General features: G+C 50.6%; 2 protein-coding genes across 3 annotated transcripts in view; both read left to right on the top strand.

The window, feature by feature from the left end:
- The window catches only part of LOC144496773 (zinc-binding protein A33-like), a 41,713-nt gene that overhangs the window by 11,782 nt on the left and 11,396 nt on the right, over window positions 1-18,535 (top strand). For both annotated transcript variants that reach the window (XM_078217308.1, XM_078217307.1), the window contains exons 6-10: window positions 888-949; window positions 1,038-1,133; window positions 1,227-1,460; window positions 2,347-2,369; window positions 3,091-3,206. In XM_078217308.1, the coding sequence (XP_078073434.1) occupies window positions 888-949; window positions 1,038-1,133; window positions 1,227-1,460; window positions 2,347-2,369; window positions 3,091-3,206 (531 nt within the window). The remainder of the gene's footprint in view (window positions 1-887; window positions 950-1,037; window positions 1,134-1,226; window positions 1,461-2,346; window positions 2,370-3,090; window positions 3,207-18,535) is intronic.
- LOC144496776 (zinc-binding protein A33-like) overlaps window positions 517-18,535 on the top strand; it is a 77,780-nt gene continuing 59,761 nt past the window's right edge. The window contains exon 1 of the mRNA XM_078217316.1: window positions 517-535. The gene's annotated coding sequence lies outside the window, so the exon portion shown is untranslated. The remainder of the gene's footprint in view (window positions 536-18,535) is intronic.

Raw genomic sequence — 18,535 nt, 5'->3', positions numbered from 1 at the left:
TCAGACCTGCTGAGGTTTTCCAGCATTTTCTGGTTTGTTCCGCCATCAGTTGATGTTTCTCTGGGTCGGGTCCCCGGGAGGGATTCATAAATATTTATAAAACCGGAAGTTACTCTTTCTGGAAAATAAACCAAACTTCACAGATCGAACCCTCTAAATATCTCCCTGTACCTGCTGTATAAAATGTCTCCTTGACATTTATGGTATTTGATGTTTTAATGTGAGCGGCTGCAGTGTCGAGAGATCAAACTGGAGAAAAACGCAATCGAACCTCAATCCCGCCCATCTCCACCTCTCTCTCTCCACTGTCAACATTCCCGGAGTCCAATCCACCCCCGACAGTTTAATGATTCCCTCCTCTATCTCTTAGATCGCGCCAGTTTTTATCTCCAGTGTGAAAGTGGAGAGGACATGGCCCACTCTGTAATAATAATTCCCTGAGTGTTGCAGTGAACTTTATCAGGAAATTGCTGAACTGAGGGTGTGCGACAGTAACATCGAAACTGAAAGCGGTTTGAATCAGGAAGTGCTGAGTGTGAACATGGCTTCCAGACAACAAGCAGAGAGCTGGACCGAGGAGGCAATTTGTCCCATTTGCCTCGATTTCTTCACTGATCCAGTTTCACTGGATTGTGGACACAACTTCTGCCGCTCCTGTATCACCCAGTGTTGGGGAAAGGAGATAAACTCCTGCCCGGAATGTAGAGAGGAGTTTCCGCAAGAAAACCTGAGGGCCAGTTGGGCCTTGGCGAATCTGGCCGAGAAAGCTCGAAAATTAAAGTTGAATCCAAAAGAGAAGGAAAGTAAACTTCTCTGTGAGAAACATCAGGAAGAATTGAAGCTGTTTTGTGAAACTGACAAGAAATTAATCTGTCTGATTTGTGTAGTTTCGCGGGAACACAGAGATCACCGCTTCCTGCCCATTGATGAAGCTGTTGAAATGTACAAGGTAAAATGAAAATATTATTTACCTGATATTTTTATCACATTTTCAACATCCAGCACTTACATTCTGTGATTTCCTCTCCCAATCCCAGGATCAGCTCAAATCTTCCTTCGATTCTCTCACAGAGAAGAAATCGGTGGTTCTAGAAACGGAACAGAAACAGAAACTGAAGATTTCTGAAGTTAGGGTAAGGTCTCCCTGTGCTGATTTTCTGGGATCTCGGTTAGTTTTGTTCCCTTTATCGCGGGACATTAATTATGTTTCACATTTCATTGGGTAGGAACAGTCGAGCAGTCTGCAGACCCACATCACATCCGAGTTCACTAAAATGCACCAGATTCTCACTGAGAAAGAACAGCATTTACTCAGAGATCTCAGGGAAGAAGAGGAGAGGATTCTGGAATCAATGGAGAAAAACCTTCGAGAGATTCAGGAGAATTTAAATTCTATTGAGGAGAAACTCTCAAAGTTGCAGAAACAGATGGAGCAAAAAGACGAGCTGATATTTCTGAAGGTGAGGGAATATATTGCGGCTCAGTTCAGGGAAACTTCACAGTCACTAAATAACTGATGGTAACTGTGAAATTAATATCGAATTTACTGAAAAATAGTACCTGAATTGAACAGAATTTTGTGTCCCTTCTTGAAAGTTTTTCCTGCTGTCTCTGAACTAACGGCTCCCACACTGTCTGTAGATTTTCGGGAATACCTGTAACCTCTGGAGAATGAGTTTTCTTGATCTTCAAACTTGCTTTGAAACTCCCATTGTAATCAAGTTCCAGTTCCATGTTATATGTGAGTGTGTCTGGTACGGTGTGTGAGAGTCACTGTGTCTGTGAGCGGGACTGATGTTCAGTTTCAGTTTTTGATTTGATTTAATTTGATTTATTCTGGTCACATGTATTAACATACAGTGAAAAGTATTGTTTCTTGCGCGCTATACAGACAAAACATACCGCTCATAGAGAAGAAAATGAAAGAATGCTGAATGTAGTGTTACAGTCACAGCTGGGGTGTAGAAAAAGATCAACTTAATGCAAGTTAAGTCCATTCAAAAGCCTGACAGCAGCAGGGAAGAAGCTGTTCTTGAGTCGGTTGGTATGTGACCTCAGACTTTTGTATCGTTTTCCTGACGGAAGAAGGTGCAAGAGAGAATGTCCGGGATGCGTGGGGTCCTTAATTATGCTGGCTGCTTTGCCGATGCAGTGGGAAGTGTCGACAGAGTCAATGGATGGGAGGTTGGTTTATTTGACTCTCCACAATCTTCCTTCCAAAATGCATCACTTTACACTTCCATGTGAAATCTCAGCTGCTCTGAGTCTGCTCATTTCACCAGCCTGTCTAACTGCTCCTGAAATCTGTGACTGTCACCCTCACTGTTCCTGATTCATTTCTTTCAGGAGGAAGCTTGTCGGGAGAGAAGGTAGGACATGTTCTTTACTGAAACTCTGCAGTTTGTTAAAATAAACTCAGTAAAATGTTAATATTCATTGATTTATTGTCACAACATTAAATAGTCATTTATCGGGACACAAAAACTCCCCGTAGAATTCATGAACGAGAATTTGAAATAACCGCCTATATTACCATGATTTTACACAACTGTTCTACCAAGAAATTGCTGGACTTCAGACAACGCCTCAAAGGAAGAAAGAGAAATAGAGAGGATTAGGAAGGGAATTCCAGAGCTCAGGACCTCGGCAGCTGAAGGTCCAGCTCCCAATGGGGGAGTGACGAAAATCAGAGATGTTCAAGATGCTGGAAGTAGAGAAGAACAGGATTCTGGGAGAGTTGTGGGGCCCAGGGATTGCAGAATTGGATATTCAGCTTTGGGATGTTTTCAGCCTTTGTCTTTGTTCTACAAACTTTGTTTATAATACAGCAAGTGGACAGGCTAAATGTTTATCATTTCCTGCAGTCTGTGATGGCTGTTATCAGGTTTTGAACCTTTTTCAGGACATGGGTGTTTCCATTCTCTGTCTTTGAAATTCTAAGTTATTCCTTTCTCAGTTAGAGAAACAAGATTAACATTTAACTTTGCAAATTTTCTCTATCATCAAATATGCTGAAAATGTGACCATTTAAATAAGTTCTAAAATCTTCTAACAAAGACAAATTCATAGCATCATTTTAACCATTTACAGGATTAGTGACGAGGATCACAAACTCTCAGTAACTGATGCCGTCCTGTCTATCGGGAAGTACAAAGACCTTTTACAGTACAGAGCGTGGAAAGAAATGTTAAACTTCATTAACCCCGGTAAATCTCTTATATTAATTTTTCTGATTGTAAATCCAGTTGCGAAGAAACAAAACTGGCTCCAAGGGTTCCAGATTAAATACTCACATTTCCGGTTGTCAATATCTCGATTCTCCCCCTTCTCATATTTATCTTTCTGTGGGTTCCTCTGGGTAAGTGTCTGAAGCCATCAGCACTGTGTGTCAAAGTAGTGAAGAGATCTATGTAACCAGAGGAATAGAGCACGAATCTCAGGATGTGAATAGAATTACTCCAGGAGACTGGACTGGACTAGTCTGTCATTCTGGGATACATTTTTATCATTGTTTATCAGGAAGATGCACAGACATTAGAGAGCAAGTATTAAACGGCAGATAATCTGTTTGGTGGAATTGGACATCTTAATCAAGAGCAGGGGATGCAGAAACTGCGAGTCTGCACTGGATAAGGGAGGGAGTGTGGTGATCTCACTGAAAATGTTCAAGGTTCAAAAGAGAAGGAAACTTCACAGTAACTTCATTGCAGTGTTAATGTAAGCCTTACTTGTGACTAATAAATAAACTTTTTTTTAGAAGAGAGAATATAAACATCCACTGGTTTAACACAGTCACAGAGTCTGGATCAAAGTAGATACAGCTTTAAATCTATAATAGGGAGGGTGACAGGGCAGTTTGGATTGAGTGAGGTTGAGTTTTTGAGTGACTCCATTGAGGCAGTCAACCAGTGAACCCACCGCTCACTCTATGAATTTGACCAGAGGCACAATCCATTCTGAGGGCTGATCTTCAGAACAATATCACTGTCCAGTTTCCCACTGGTTTGCAGGGTGGGAAAAGGTTCTGTGGTTCCTGAGGAGGGGACCGTGGACAAGAAATCCTCATGAATCCACAGCGGGGGTGAGAGAGAGAAAGGAGCAGCAAGCAGCAGTAAGAAAAATAACTCACTTCCTAGTGACTGAGCAATCATCAAAAGCTCCCTTCATTCCCGCAGCGTGTGCCAGAACACTCCAGAACCAATGAAAGCATTTTGAGGAACAGTCAGTGTTTGAATGTAGAAAATGAGAAAACAAATTTCCAAACAACAAGATCACAGGAACAGCATTGTGATAATGATGAAGTTTTCTGTTTTGATGATATCATTTGCGCTGTAAATATTAGGCAGGAAACAGAGCGAATAAACTCCTTACATCATTGATAGAATTCTTTGAGGAGGTAACTCAGTGTGTAGATGAAGGTAGTGCAGTTGATGTCATATACATGGATTTTAGTAAGGCGTTTGATAAAGTCCCCCACGGTTGGCTTATGAAGAAAGTAAGGATGTGTGGGATAGAGGGAAGTTTGACCGATTGGATAGGTAACTGGCTATCTAACAGAAGACAGAGGGTGGTGGTGGATGGAAAATTTTCGGACTGGAAACCGGTTACCAGCGGAGTGCCACAGGGATCAGTGCTTGGTCCTCTGCTCTTTGTAATTTTTATAAATGACTTGGAGGAGGGGGCTGAAGGGTGGATCAGTAAATTTGCTGATGACACCAAGATTGGTGGAGTAGTGGATGAGGTGGAGGGCTGTTGTAGGCTGCAAAGAGATATAGATAGGATGCAGAGCTGGGCTGAAAAATGGCAAATGGAGTTTAACCCTGACAAATGCGAGGTGATTCATTTTGGTAGGACAAATTTAAATGTGGATTACAGGGTCAAAGGTAGGGTTCTGAAGAATGTGGAGGAACAGAGAGATCTAGGGGTTCATATCCATAGATCTCTGAAGGTTGCCACTCAAGTGGATAGAGCCGTGAAGAAGGCCTATAGTGTGTTGGTATTCATTAACAGGGGGTTTGAGTTTAAGAGCCGTGGGGTTATGCTGCAACTGTACAGGACCTTGGTGAGACCACATTTGGAATCTTGTGTGCAGTTCTGGTCACCTCACTACAAGAAGGATGTGGAGACACTGGAAAGAGTGCAAAGGAGATTTACCAGGATGCTGCCTGGTTTGGAGGGTAGGTCTTATGAGGAAAGGTTGAGGGAACTTGGGCTTTTCTCATTGGAGCGGAGGAGGTTGAGAGGAGACTTGATAGAGGTTTATAAGATGATGAGGGGGATAGATAGAGTGAACGTTCAAAGACTATTTCCTCGGGTGAATGGAGCGGTAACTAGGGGGCATAACTATAGGGTTCATGGTGGGAGATATAGGAAGGATGTCCGAGGTAGGTTCTTTACCCAGAGAGTGGTTGGGGTGTGGAATGGACTGCCTGCAGCGATAGTGGAGTCAGAAACTTTAGGAACATTTAAGAAGCTATTAGATAGGCACATGGAGTACTTCGGGATGATAGGGAGGAAATAGCTTGATCTGGGTTTCAGACAAAGCTCGGCACAACATCGTGGGCCGAAGGGCCTGTTCTGTGCTGTCCTGTTCCATGTTCTATCATTTCCAATGGGATTTCCAGTGGTCCCTTTCAGACCAGTGATTTGTCCATTCTACAGTCTGTTCCAATAGGTGGGGCATCACCATCCAATGGAAGATCAAGATTGTATTGAGTCTCCTGGTATGCCAAATGCCTCCAGTTTGTATAGACAATGTGACTTCTCCTTATGTTTAGTGTGGGAACTAAATATCTATTTGTGGGAACTGGATACCTATGTTGAAGCTGGGACATTATTGTGGGGGTTTGATCTCTGCCATTCTTGGCATTCTGATTCATCGTCTGACCTGCCATTCATCTTTGTGCGGTCATATGCTTTTTCCATGAATTTGATGTTTTCCCTAATTTCCTGAGTGAACGACAGATGGTGGGTTCTCCCATTGGGGATTTTCTTTACAGCATGAATATATTTATTCTGAATATTCTTAAATACCCTCTTAAATGTCTGCCATTGCTTCTCTATCCATGTATCCCCGAGCCTGGGGTCCCAGTTCACTGCAACGAGCTTAGCTTTCATGGCCAGCTAGTTGCTCCTATTTAAGTATAAAATACTGATCTCAGACACTTTCAAGCTGGATTTCAAATTCAATCATATTGTAGTTACTGCTACCGAGGGCAGCTGGGCGATCCAGCAGTGCCGACAGCAAACAGTATGCCACATCCAGCCTCATGGTGAGAATGGCAAAATACCCCAAGCTGCACAATATCTTTAGCAGCTCAGTAGACAGGGTACCGCACAGATACACCCACTCAAGGCCAGGCAGGTCCATTCCAGAATGGAATTCCTGTTTTGTCCTGAGTGTTCGCCGTCAGATTGAATGATCTGCAGCAGGTATAGAGGCTATGCTTTATTTATACAGAGCATTGATGAGAGCAGAACATGAGCACTGTTTAAAAGAAAACACCAATTGATTCCTACTCTCATGTTTTCTGTCCGTTAACCTGTTACTATTGCATCAAATTTCCAGTGCTCTAAATTGTTCACTAATCTCTTGTGTGAGACCTTATCAAAAGCTTTCTGAAAATCTAAATACACCACATCCACCAGTTACATCTTCACTCGTCTGTTGATTGCATCTTGCACAGTGGCACAGTGGTTAGCACTGCTGACTCACAGCACCAGGGAACCGGATTTAATTCCGGCCTTTGGTAACTGTTTGTGTGGAGTTTGTACTTTCTCCCTGTGTCTGTGTGGGTTTTCTCCATAAGAATTTTAACAACACCAGGTTAAAGTCCAACAGGTTTGTTTGGTAGCAAAAGCCACACAAGCTTTCGGAGCCCCAAGCCCCTTCTTCAGGTGCTCACCTGAAGAAGGGGCTTGGGGCTCCGAAAGCTTGTGTGGCTTTTGCTACCAAATAAACCTGTTGGACTTTAACCTGGTGTTGTTAAAATTCTTACTGTGTTTACCCCAGTCCAACGCCGGCATCTCCACATCATGGGTTTTCTTCCACAGTCTAAAGATGGGCAGGCTAGTAGATTGGCCATGGTAAAAACAAATGCCCTTTAGTGTCCAAAAACATGTTGGTTCAATGGATTCGCCATGATAAGTGTTTTGGGTGATGGGGAGAGGGCCTGGGTAAGATATTGTGTCAGAGTCAGTGCAGACTAAAAGGCCAAATGTCCAACTTCTCCACTGGATTCCCTTTCATAAATCCATCTTGACTCTGCCCAAATTTACCATTATTTTCTCCCACATCCCTGATTAAAGATTCTTGCATTTCCTCTCCTACTGATGTCAGGCTAATCAATCTGTCATTCCCCAGATTCTCTCCCCCTCCTTTCTTAAACATTGGGTTACGTTTGCACCTTCCAATCTGCAGGAACAATTCCAGAGTCTGGAGAATTTTGAAAGATGATCACCAATGCATCTATTTTCTCGACACTCACCTCTTTCAGCTTCTGAAGCCTGGGAGAATTGTCTACTTTAAATCCCATTATTTTCTTTACCTTAGTCTTACAAGCAAGATAAAAGTAAGAGTCTTGCAGTTCCTCATTAATACCAGTCCCTTTGTCGTCCATTATTTATGGGAGTTTTTTGATGGTGATCATTGTCGTTTGGGTGGATTATTGAAAATGTTTGTGTGTTCTGCCTTGGACATCTCATTTAACAGGTAGTTTTTGGTGTGTGTGACCACAGCATGTAAAAGTCTCAACGTGATGCAGCAGCCTTGAACTGGCGTGAGGAGGTAAGCGCTGCGAGCAGAGTGCAGGGATGTTGCAGGCAGGCCCTGGAGATGCTTGGGGGGCTTCCTCCTGCTGTCTTCAGGTGCTGGCCTGTGGACCAGTGATATCTGGGTTGGGGGCGGGGGGGCTTCTATTTTCTCAGAGCTCTCAGGGTGAGGATCCGTGATGGAATCCTGCTCACTCTTCCCCTCCAGGGCAGCACTGTAGCTCAGTGGGTGAGGATCCCTGAAGGAGTCTTGCTCAACCTTCCCCTCCAGGGCACTGTGCAGTGGCATTGTCTTGCCGCGGGGTGTGGTCAGGGGCTACACTGAGTGCTGGGGTTCCGGGTCGGGAGAGGATTGCACCTTGTGCTGATTGAGGTCTAACCAGATGAAGCAGCTGCTGCTCCAGGCCGGGCTGCCGAGGTTCAGACAAAGACTGCATGGAATCTGCTGTCACTGGGCTCCCATCTGGTGATGATTTCCAGTCTGTCCCTGCCCTGTGACACAGACCAGCAACACATGCCTGTAACGGATGCTGCAGTTGCACACATGGCAATGGCTCAAGGGTGCGCAGTGCCCACGGCTGCACAGCGACCTGCATAATCTGTCCCAGCAATTGTCATGATGGGAATCTCACACAACCGAATTGGGTCACGCATGGCACCATGGATTGTATGGTGTTGCCAGCACCCACAAGTGGGGGTACTGTCCCAAATGAGGGATTGGGGTGGTGCTGGATCTATGCAGCCAATAACATTAATCTGTCATTCTATGCTCTTTCCAACCCCAGTGTGCAGATGGATCTCAGACTGATCGATTTGGAGCTGGCCATTAGGTGGCGGCGGAGGAGAAGGAGGCGGCTCAGGAGGTGGCTGGTGTGGAGAGACCACCACAGGAGCAGCCACTACCACTCCTATAGGAAGCAGGGAAGGGGGCTGCCACTGACAGCCAGGAGGTGGGTGAGCAGGCTCCCGAAAGGGTGTACAAAAGGCCGAGGGTGCTGAAGGCATGAGGTACAGGCCCTGCAATTCATTCAAGGCCCTTTCGGAGGAGATGTGCTGTCGCCGGCTGCGGCTCTCCAAGAGCACGGTGCGGCACCTTTGTGAGGTGCTCGCACACCTGGCACATCAGGGGAGGAGCGGCCACCCGCTCCCTGGGGACGTGAAGGTGACGGATGCCTTGAATGTTTCACTTCTGGCTCATTTCAAGCACCCAGTGGCGGCCTCGTTGGGATCTCCCAGGCCTCCATGCACAGGTGTGTGCAGAAGCTCACTGATGCCCTGTTTGCCCGGGCAGGGCAGTACATAAACTTCGATGTGGGCCGTGCACAGCAGGAGGCCCGGGCTCTAGGCTTCGCTGCCTTGCTGGGATTCCCAATGTCCAGGGAGCAGTGGACGGAACACACATACAAGGCTGCAGCAATTTGTGAACAGGAAAGGGTTCCACTCCCTCAATGTGCAGATCATATGTGATCATCGAATCAGCACCATGCAGGTCGATGCACGCCATCCAGGGAGTGTCCATCACAGCTTTGTGCTCAGGCAGTCGGACATCCCTGGCCTCTTTGAAGACTGGCCCAGGCAACCGGGATGGCTATTGGGCGACAAAGGTTACCCGCTAAGGTCATGGCTGATGATGCCTGTGCGGAGGCCCGAGACCGAGGTGGAGACCCGCTACAGTGAGGCCCATGCAGCACCCGGTCCATCATAGAGCGGTACATCATCCTGCTGAAAATGTGGTGCCGCTGCTTGGACCGTTATGGGGGGGCCTCCAGTCTGACCCTGTGTGTGCCTCACACATTATAATTGTCTGCTGCCTGCTGCACAACATCGCCCAGCAGCAGGGAGACCAGCTGGAGCAGGAGGAGGAAGAGGAGGAGGAGGAGCGGCGAGGGGGTGAGGTGGACATCCCACCATATGAGGAGCCGGAGGAAAGAGGGCGGGCGGTGATGGCAGGTGTCCGGCAGGGAAGGGCAGCGAGGGACGCCTTGATTGCAGCCCACTTCACCTCGCTGGTGCTGTGCAGTGAGGGGGCTGCAACCACCACACATCCACCACACCCCAGGAGCAACTGCAGCCGCTATTCCCCCTCCAAACCGACCTGGGCCCTCAAACCACCACATCACCCTTCCCCAGCCTCACTCATCCCACCATCCTATCCCCCAAAAACATCCAAACCTGTTAATGTGCCTGGGCTGGCAATGGTTGCAAGTCTTGGTTGAAGGCTGGAGGATGATGATGACTCGCTGTTGTGCACACTGGGATGCTCTCTCTGGTGCTACTCAAGTCTGGTTCCTAACCTGTACTCCGAATGCACGCTGCCACCCTGGCCCACGTAACTGTCAGGGTTGTTGGGCAATCGGGGATTGGGGTGGAGGGGCTCACTTGCACCAAGAGTGTGGTGGATGTTGGGGAAGGTAGGGCAGGCACTCTGTAACATGTGGCTGAGTCTCCAAGACACAACAGACAGCACCTCTATGCAAGGGAATGGGGACCACTCAGCACTTTGGGTGGCAGGGGGCCGGGGGGAAAGGCGGGGGGGGGGGGGGGGGGGGGGGCGGGGGGCGGGGGCGGGGGGCGGGGGGGGGGGGGAATTAGAGACACATTAGTCACAGCTGTGAGGTGCAAATAAAAGTTTATCGTGCTCTTAACCTTCGTGATTAATAAACCCTGACTACTGGTGACAATCACCCATGCCCTCTTCGTGAACTACAACTTTCTAACTTTGTGTGGTCTACTGCTGTTTCGAGGTGCTACCCCAGGATGCACATCGGAGGTGGAGGTTTCCAGCTCTGATGCACGCCCCGTTGCCTGTGATGCCCTTAGCGGACGTCCCCTGGGTGGCCAGGACCTGGAGGGCCCCAGCTGACTCGCGGATGACACTGTTTCGGTGCCACCCTGTTCATCTAGCTGGCCCCGAGATGCCCCGGTGTGAGCAAACGGGCAAATCAGATGTCTCGGGATGTCCCGGATCTCCTGGGTGTAAGGCCCCGGCATGGGCCCGAGCCCTTCCTCCTCCCTGAGGTGCCCAAAGACCCCAGGGACACTCCATGGGACGCCAGCATAGCTGGACTGAGCTCCAGGAACTCCGGCGTCACCTGTCTCTGCCAGTTCTGGAGGTTCAGATGCATCTGCCCCATGATCTGTGATCCCTCAGCCCTGGCCCTCTCAGACTGGGCCAAGCTCTGGAGCCCCTCCCCTACTGCATTCTGTGAACAAGCCAGGCTCTGGAGCCCCTCAGCAGTAGCCCTCTGTGACTGCGCTAAGTTGTCGAGGTTCACAGGCATCGCCTGCTGTGTCTCCAGAATGCCAGCGAGAGTCCCAGCCATGGCCAGCAGTTTCACCCACATGCCCCCGACACCCATGGGGCCATGGAACGCTGTGCCTCCTGGATGCTGCCAACACCTTTGCTCGTGGCCTGTTGTCTCTCCAGGATGGCTTGGACCCTGTCACCCATGAGGACAGACCCCTGAGCCAGACCTTCCACTACGGTCGCAACCCTTGCAGTGTTGGCCTGGTTCACACGCTGTGTCGGCACCACCTCCTGCAACAGCACTCTGTTGGACTCCCCTCAACAACCAGGCAGTCGCAGCATGGTTGCTGACAGCCCTTCCACAACCTCCCCATGTTTCCTGATGCATCGCCACCAGCCTTCGGCCCAAGGCCCAGCATCTGGCTGGGGGACAGCTGAATCCTCGCCTTCGGCAGACCTCCGTGTGCCCGAGCCCTCGGATGTGCATCAGTATCTGTGATGTGCTCACCAGATAGTGACCCAGAAGCCTCAACACTAAAGATACCCACTGTGGTGATAGACTCTGTGATGGTGGGTTGTGTGGTAGATGCTGGTGCTGCTTCAGTGGTGCTGTCCTCAGAGGATTCTTCAAAGCATCCCTCCAACGTGTCATCCGGGGGGGTTGTGGGCCGTTTGCTCCAGAACAACAGCGGGGTCACCAACACCAAAGGGCCGGGTTCCTCTGGGTCCAAAACTGCAATAAAGAATACACATTAGGGGAAGGGAGGTAAAACATTCTACGCAGCATCACACTTACTTCAAGCAGGACCTATGTTGAGGGCGAGGCTGATGCTCACTTGCATGCTGGACATTGACCTGGCTGTCCGTCGCCATTCTGGGTGACCCATCTCCCCCTGCCAGGTCCATGGCACACTCTTCAACGCTGGTCAGGTGCTGCAGGTCAGGCACACCACCACCACTGTGCCGTCACACGGCGCTGATGTATGATTTTCTCCTGTAGGAACATAAAGTGTCTGGCACGCATTAATATATTGAAATGCATGGTGTGTAATGCATGCCTGTGTCTCGGGAGTTGTGCTGGCAGTTACGGAGAAAAGGGTCACCACTGAAGGGTGCTCATTGAGGGGAAGGGGTTACATTCTGTTCCTGGGGGAAGGGTGCCTTGTCGCATGCCCTTCAGGTGTCTAAGCAGGGTTTGAGATCTGTGCCAAGCATGTGCAGAGTTCCAAGTGGGAAGCTCACTCACCCTTGCTGCTCAAAGAAGGTCGTACAGTCTTTTCTGACCCTGCCGGCCAGAGCACGGTGTCAGGCTCCTGGCATTCACCACTTCTGCCACCTCCTCCCACAATGCCGTGGTGGCTGCACCCTTTGGGCGAGGTCCCTGGCTGGGGAAGAGCTGCTGATGCCTCTCCTCCATGGCATCAAGCAGGCGCTCTTGGTCGGCCTCAGTGAATCTTGGGACTGCTTTCCTCAAATACATCTTCGTGGCGTGACTGGCTGTGTGTCCATTCCTGCAGCTTATATAAAGCCCTGGCTTATTAGGAGAGCACAGTAAGAAGTTTAACAACACCAGGTTAAAGTCCAACAGGTTTATTTGGCAGCAAAAGCCACAAGCTTTCGGAGCCTTAAGCTCCTTCTTCAGGTGAGTGAGAATTCTGTTCACAAACAGGGCATATAAAGACACAAACTCAATTTACAGAATAATGGTTGGAATGCAAATACTTACAGCTAATCAAGTCTTAAAGGTACAAACAATGTGAGTGGAGAGAGCATTAAGACAGGTTAAAGAGATGTGTATTGTCTCCAGATAGGACAGCCAGTGAGACTCTGCAAGTCCAGGCAAGCTGTGGGGATTACTGATAGTGTGACATGAACCCAATATCCCGGTTGAGGCCGTCCTCATGTGTGTGGAACTTGGCTATCAGTTTCTGCTCAGCGACTCTGCGCTGTCGTGTGTCGTGAAGGCCGCCTTGGAGAACGCTTACCCGAATATCAGAGGCCGAATGCCCGTGACTGCTGAAGTGCTCCCCAACAGGAAGAGAACAGTCTTGCCTGGTGATTGTCGAGCGGTGTTCATTCATCTGTTGTTGTAGCGTCTGCATGGTTTCCCCAATGTACCATGCCTCGGGACATCCTTTCCTGCAGCGTATCAGGTAGACAACGTTGGCCGAGTTGCAAGAGTATGTACCGTGTACCTGGTGGATGGTGTTCTCACATGAGATGATGGCATCCGTGTCGATGATCCAGCACGCCTTGCAGAGATTGCTGTGGCAGGGTTGTGTGGTGCTGTGGTCACTGTTCTCCTGAAGGCTGGGTAGTTTGCTGCGGACAATGGTCTGTTTGAGGTTGTGCGGTTGTTTGAAGGCAAGATGTGGGGATGGCCTTGGCGAGATGTTTCTCTTCATCAATGACATGTTGAAGGCTCCGGAGGAGATGCCGGAGCTTCTCCACTCCGGGGAAGTACTGGACCACGAAGGGTACTCTGTCCACCGAGTCCCGTGTTTGTCTTCTGAGGAGGTAGGTGCGGTTTTTCGCTGTGGCGCGTCGGAACTGTCGATCGATGAGTCGAGCGCCATATCCTGTTCTTATGAGAACAGGGGCGGTGGGTGGGTGGGGGGGGGCGGGTGGGGGGGGGGGCGGTGGGGGGGAGGGATGCAATACTCAGGGCTCCTAATCAATAAGCTGCTGTATCCAGTGGGGTACAATACTCAGGACTCCCATCCAAGAGAGGGAATGCTCGCAAGCTGGGGTTGTGCACGGCAGCACAACGCAAGCTCTCAGCAAGGCAGCAGTGAGGTCAGTATGTTTAAGGGATGGAGGGATGGGGTACCCACATTATCCAGATTCGTGGGGGAAGTAGGTGAGCGGGCAGCCATGTCGGTATGGCGGGGGGGGGGCAACCATGTCTGTATGGGGAGGGTGGTCCAGCAACATCTGTATGGGGGGGGGGTGGGGGAAATGACGTCTGTATTGTGGGGGGCAGCGACGTCTGTATGTGGGGGGCAGCGACGTCTGTATGTGGGGGGCAGCGACGTCTGTGTCGGGGGGGGGTGGCCAGCGAAGCCTGTGCAGGGGCCAGTGACGCCAGTAGGGGGAGCCAGTAATGCCTGTGGGGGGGTCAGCGATGTCTGTGGGGGGGTCAGCGATGTCTGTGGGGGGGCCAGTGATGTCTGTGGGGGGGGGGGGCTGAGTGGGCCAGCGATGTCTGTGGGGGTGCTGTGGGGGCCAACAATGTCTGTGAGGGGGCCGAGGGGGCCAGCAATGTCTGTGGGGGGGAAGGCTGTGGGGGCCAGCAATGTCTGTGGGGGGAGTGGGTGGGGGCCAGCTATGTCTGTGGGGGGGAGTGGGGGAGGTGTGGGGGCCAGCAATGTCTGTAGGGGGGGGTCTGTGGGGGCCGGTGACATCTGTTGGGGGGCCAGCGATGTCTGGGGGGAGCTGCGGGGTCCAGCAATGTCTGTGGGGAGGCTGTGGGGGCCAGCAATGTCTGTGGGGTGCTGTGGGGGCCAGCGATGTCTGTGGGGGGTTGCTGTGGGGGCCAGCGATGTCTGTGGGGGGTTGCTGTGGGGGCCAGCGATGTCTGTGGGGGGTTGCTGTGGGGGCCAGCGATGTCTGTGGGGGGGGTCTATGGGGGCCATTGATGTTTGTGGAGGGGGGCAGTGATGTCTGTGGAGCAGGGGGGGGGGTGCGTGCGAAGGCCTTGGGGGCCAGCGATGTCTATGGGAGTGTGGGGGCCAGCGATGTCTGTGGGGCAGGGAGGTGTGGGGGCCAGCGATGTCTGTGGGGGGGGGGGGGGTCTGTGGGGGCCGGCGACGTCTGTGGGGGTCCAGCGACGTCTGTGGGAGGGGGGCTGGCGGGCCAGCGATGTCTGAGAGGGGCTGCGGGGAAGCAATGTCTGTGGGGAGGCTGCGGGGGCCAGCGATGTCTGTGGGGGTGCTGTGGGGGCCAACAATGTCTGTGGGGGGGCCGTGGGGGCCAGCAATGTCTGTGGGGGGGAAGTGGGGGAGGTGTGGGGGACGGTGACATCTGTTGGGGGGCCAGCGATGTCTGGGGGGAGCTGCGGGGTCCAGCAATGTCTGTGGGGGCCAGCGATGTCTGTGGGGGTGCTGTGGGGGCCAGCGATGTCTGTGGGGGGTTGCTGTGGAGGCCAGCGATGTCTGTGGGGGTGCTGTGGGGGCCAGCGATGTCCGTGTGGGGGGTCTGTGGGGGCCATTGATGTTTGTGGAGGGGGGCTGTGATGTCTGTGGAGCGGGGGGGGGGGTGCGTGCGAAGGCCTTGGGGGTCAGCGATGTCTATGAGGGTGTGGGGGCCAGCAATATCTGTGGGGCAGGGAGATGTGGGGGCCAGCGATGTCTGTGGGGGAAGGGGGGGGGGGGAGCTGATGGGCCAGCGATGTCTGGGAGGGGCTGTGGGGAAGCGATGTCTGTGGGGGGGCTGCGGGGGCCAGCGATGTCTGTGGGGCGGGGAGGTGTGGGGGCCAGCGATGTCTGTGTGTGGGGACTATGGGGCCAGCGATGTCTGTGGAGGGGGCTGTAAGGGCCAGCGATGTCTGTCGGGCGGGAGCGGAGTTTGGGGGGGGTGGGGGGGGGAGGGGGGGTGTGGCGGCCAGCAATGTCTGTGGGGGCGGGGTGCTGTGGGGCCGGTGATGTCTGTCAGGGGGCTGTGGGGGTCAGCGATGTCTGTGGGGGGGCTGTTGGGGCCAGCGATCTCTGTGGGGTGGCTGTGGGGGCCAGCGATGTCTGTGGGGGGATTGTGGGGGCCAGCGATGTCTGTGGGGTGGCTGTGGGGGTCAGCGATGTCTGTGGGGGTCAGCGATGTCTGTGGGGGCCAGTGATGTCTGTGGGGGTTGGAGGGCAGTGATCTGAATGCTGGGAGGTCTTTTCAATGATGTCCCAGAGATGTGCGCATGTGTGGGTTCCAGCGCATCCCGCCATTTCTCGCTCTCTGATGTGAATAGCACTCCCCCAACCCCCACCCCCCACCCTGTCCTGCCCCAAGCATTTAATGACATTCACGATTGTGACCTCTGCCATGCATGGAGTGTGGAAGATTCGGGTCTGAAGTTGCACTGAAAAAACAGTCGTGGTTGAAACCAGTTTTCTCGCCAATTCAGCACTTTTGGAAGAATCTGCCCCTACTTCTCTGAAATGGTCAGGAGTCTGTGGACTTCCCACCCCAGAATGTGGTGAATACCCAGACTTTGGGTGAATTTGAGGAAGAGCTGGACAGATTTTTAATTAGTTTGGGGTTGAAGGGTTATATTGAAGGCGCAGGAAAGTGGAGTTGAGGCTGAGACGAGATTAGCCATGATTGCATTAAATGGCAGAGCAGCTCGAGAGGCTAAATTGCCGACTCCTGCTCCGAGTTCTTATGATTTATACTCTTAGTAAATAACTGGGATTTCAAATTTGGTCCAAGAACTAAAATATGATTCTGAACATAACCAAATATAAAGGTCTCATCCAAGATTGTAACAAATTGGCTTCTGGCCTGGCCTGGTCTGGTATTGTACCAAGAGAAACTGCAGAACTCTTGGGTCGGGAGGGAGCTGGATGTCCTGGTGCATAAATCATTAAAAGTTAGTCTGCAGGTCCAGCAAGTAATTAGGAATATAAATAGGATGTTGGTATTTATTGCAAGGATACTCAAGTATAAAAATATGCAATTGTTCCTGCAGGGGTACAGGACCTCAGTGAGACCATATCTGGAGTAATGTTTACTATTTTTATCCCCTTATAAGATCATGAGACCATAAGACACGGGAACAGATGGAGGCCATTTGGCCCATCAAGTCTGCTCTGCCATTTAATGTTCCCATAACTGATCGAACAGAGGTGTTTTCTCCTCACCTCTGTCTGAAATGGGTGACCCCTTACTCTGAGATGATGCCCTCTTATACTGGACTCTGCCACAAGGGGAAACAACATCTTTGCGTCTTTCCTGTCAAGCCTGCTGAGAATTATGTAGGTCTGTATAAAGTCCCCTCTCAATCTTCGAAACTCCAATGAGTACAGACCCAACTTACTCCTCGTAAAAAAATCTCTCCGTACCTAGAATCAATCCAGTGAACCTTCTCTGGACTGCCTCCAATCCCAGTATATCTTTCCTTAGATAAGGGGACCAGAATTGCTCACAGTATTCCGGCTGTGGTCTAACTAGTGCCTTGTACAGATCTCCCTATTTTTCGACTCCATTTCTTTTTAAATAAAGACCAATATTCCACTTGTCTTTCCTAATACCTGCTGAACTTGCATGCTCGCTTTTTGTAATCAATGCACGAGGACCCAGAAATCCCTCTGAGCTGCAGCTTTCTGCAGTCCTTCTCCATTTAAATAATATTCAGCTCCTTTATTCTTCCTATCAATGTGCATAACTTCACATTTTCTTACATGATATTTCATCTGCCAAGTGTTTCCCCACATACCAAACCTGTCTGTTTGTAAACTCTTTGGGGGTGACATTACCATTGCGCCCCACCGGCTGATGGGCGGAGGGAGTTGGTAAGATCACGAGAGCTGAGAAGTCAGGTCTGCACCCGATTTCTCACCTCAAGCGATCTTACCGGCACCGGGTATCCGGCTCGATAAATCTTGCACCTGGAACAGATGCAAGGATAAATGTATTAAACAAAGAACAGTACAGCACAGGAAACAGGCCCTTCGGCCCTCCAAGCCTGTGCCGCTCATTGGTCCAACTAGACCATTTGTTTGTATCCCTCCATTCCCAGACTGCTCATGTGACTATCCAGGTAAGTCTTAAAACGATGCCAGCGTGTCTGCCTCCACCACCCTACTTGGCAGCGCATTCCAGGCCCCCACCACCCTCTGTGTAAAAAACATCCCTCTGATATCTGAGTTATACTTCGCCCCTCTCACCTTGAGTCCGTGACCCCTCGTGATCGTCACCTCCGACATGGGAAAAAGCTTCCCACTGTTCACCCTATCTATACCCATCATAATTTTGTACACCTCTATTAGGTCTCCCCTCATTCTCTGTCTTTCCAGGGAGAACAAGCCCAGTTTACCCAATTTCTTCTCATAGCTAAGACCCTCCATACCAGGCAGCATCCTGGTAAACTTTCTCTGCACTCTCTCTCAAGCCTCCACGTCCTTCTGGTAGTGCGGCGACCAGAACTGGACGCAGTACTCCAAATGTGGCCTAACCAGTGTTCTATACAGCTGCAACATCAGACTCCAGCTTTTATACTCTATACCCTGTCCGAAAAAGGCAAGCATACCATATGCCTTCTTCACCACCTTCTCCACCTGTGCTGCCACCTTCAAGGATTTGTGGACTTGCACACCTAGGTCCCTCTGTGTTTCTGTACTCTTGATGGCTCTGCCATTTATTGTATAACTCCCCCCTACATTAGTTCTTCCAAAATGCATCACTTCACATTTATCTGGATTAAATTCCATCTGCCATTTCTCCGCCCAATTTTCCAGTCTATCTATATCCTGCTGTATTGTCCGACAATGTTCATCGCTATCCGCAAGTCCAGCCATCTTCGTGTCATCCGCA

This window comes from Mustelus asterias, chromosome 8 (genome assembly GCF_964213995.1).
Source record: "Mustelus asterias chromosome 8, sMusAst1.hap1.1, whole genome shotgun sequence".
Taxonomy (NCBI): domain Eukaryota; kingdom Metazoa; phylum Chordata; class Chondrichthyes; order Carcharhiniformes; family Triakidae; genus Mustelus; species Mustelus asterias.
Note: the sequence above shows the minus strand (reverse complement) of the source record. Positions and strands in the feature narration are given on the sequence as shown.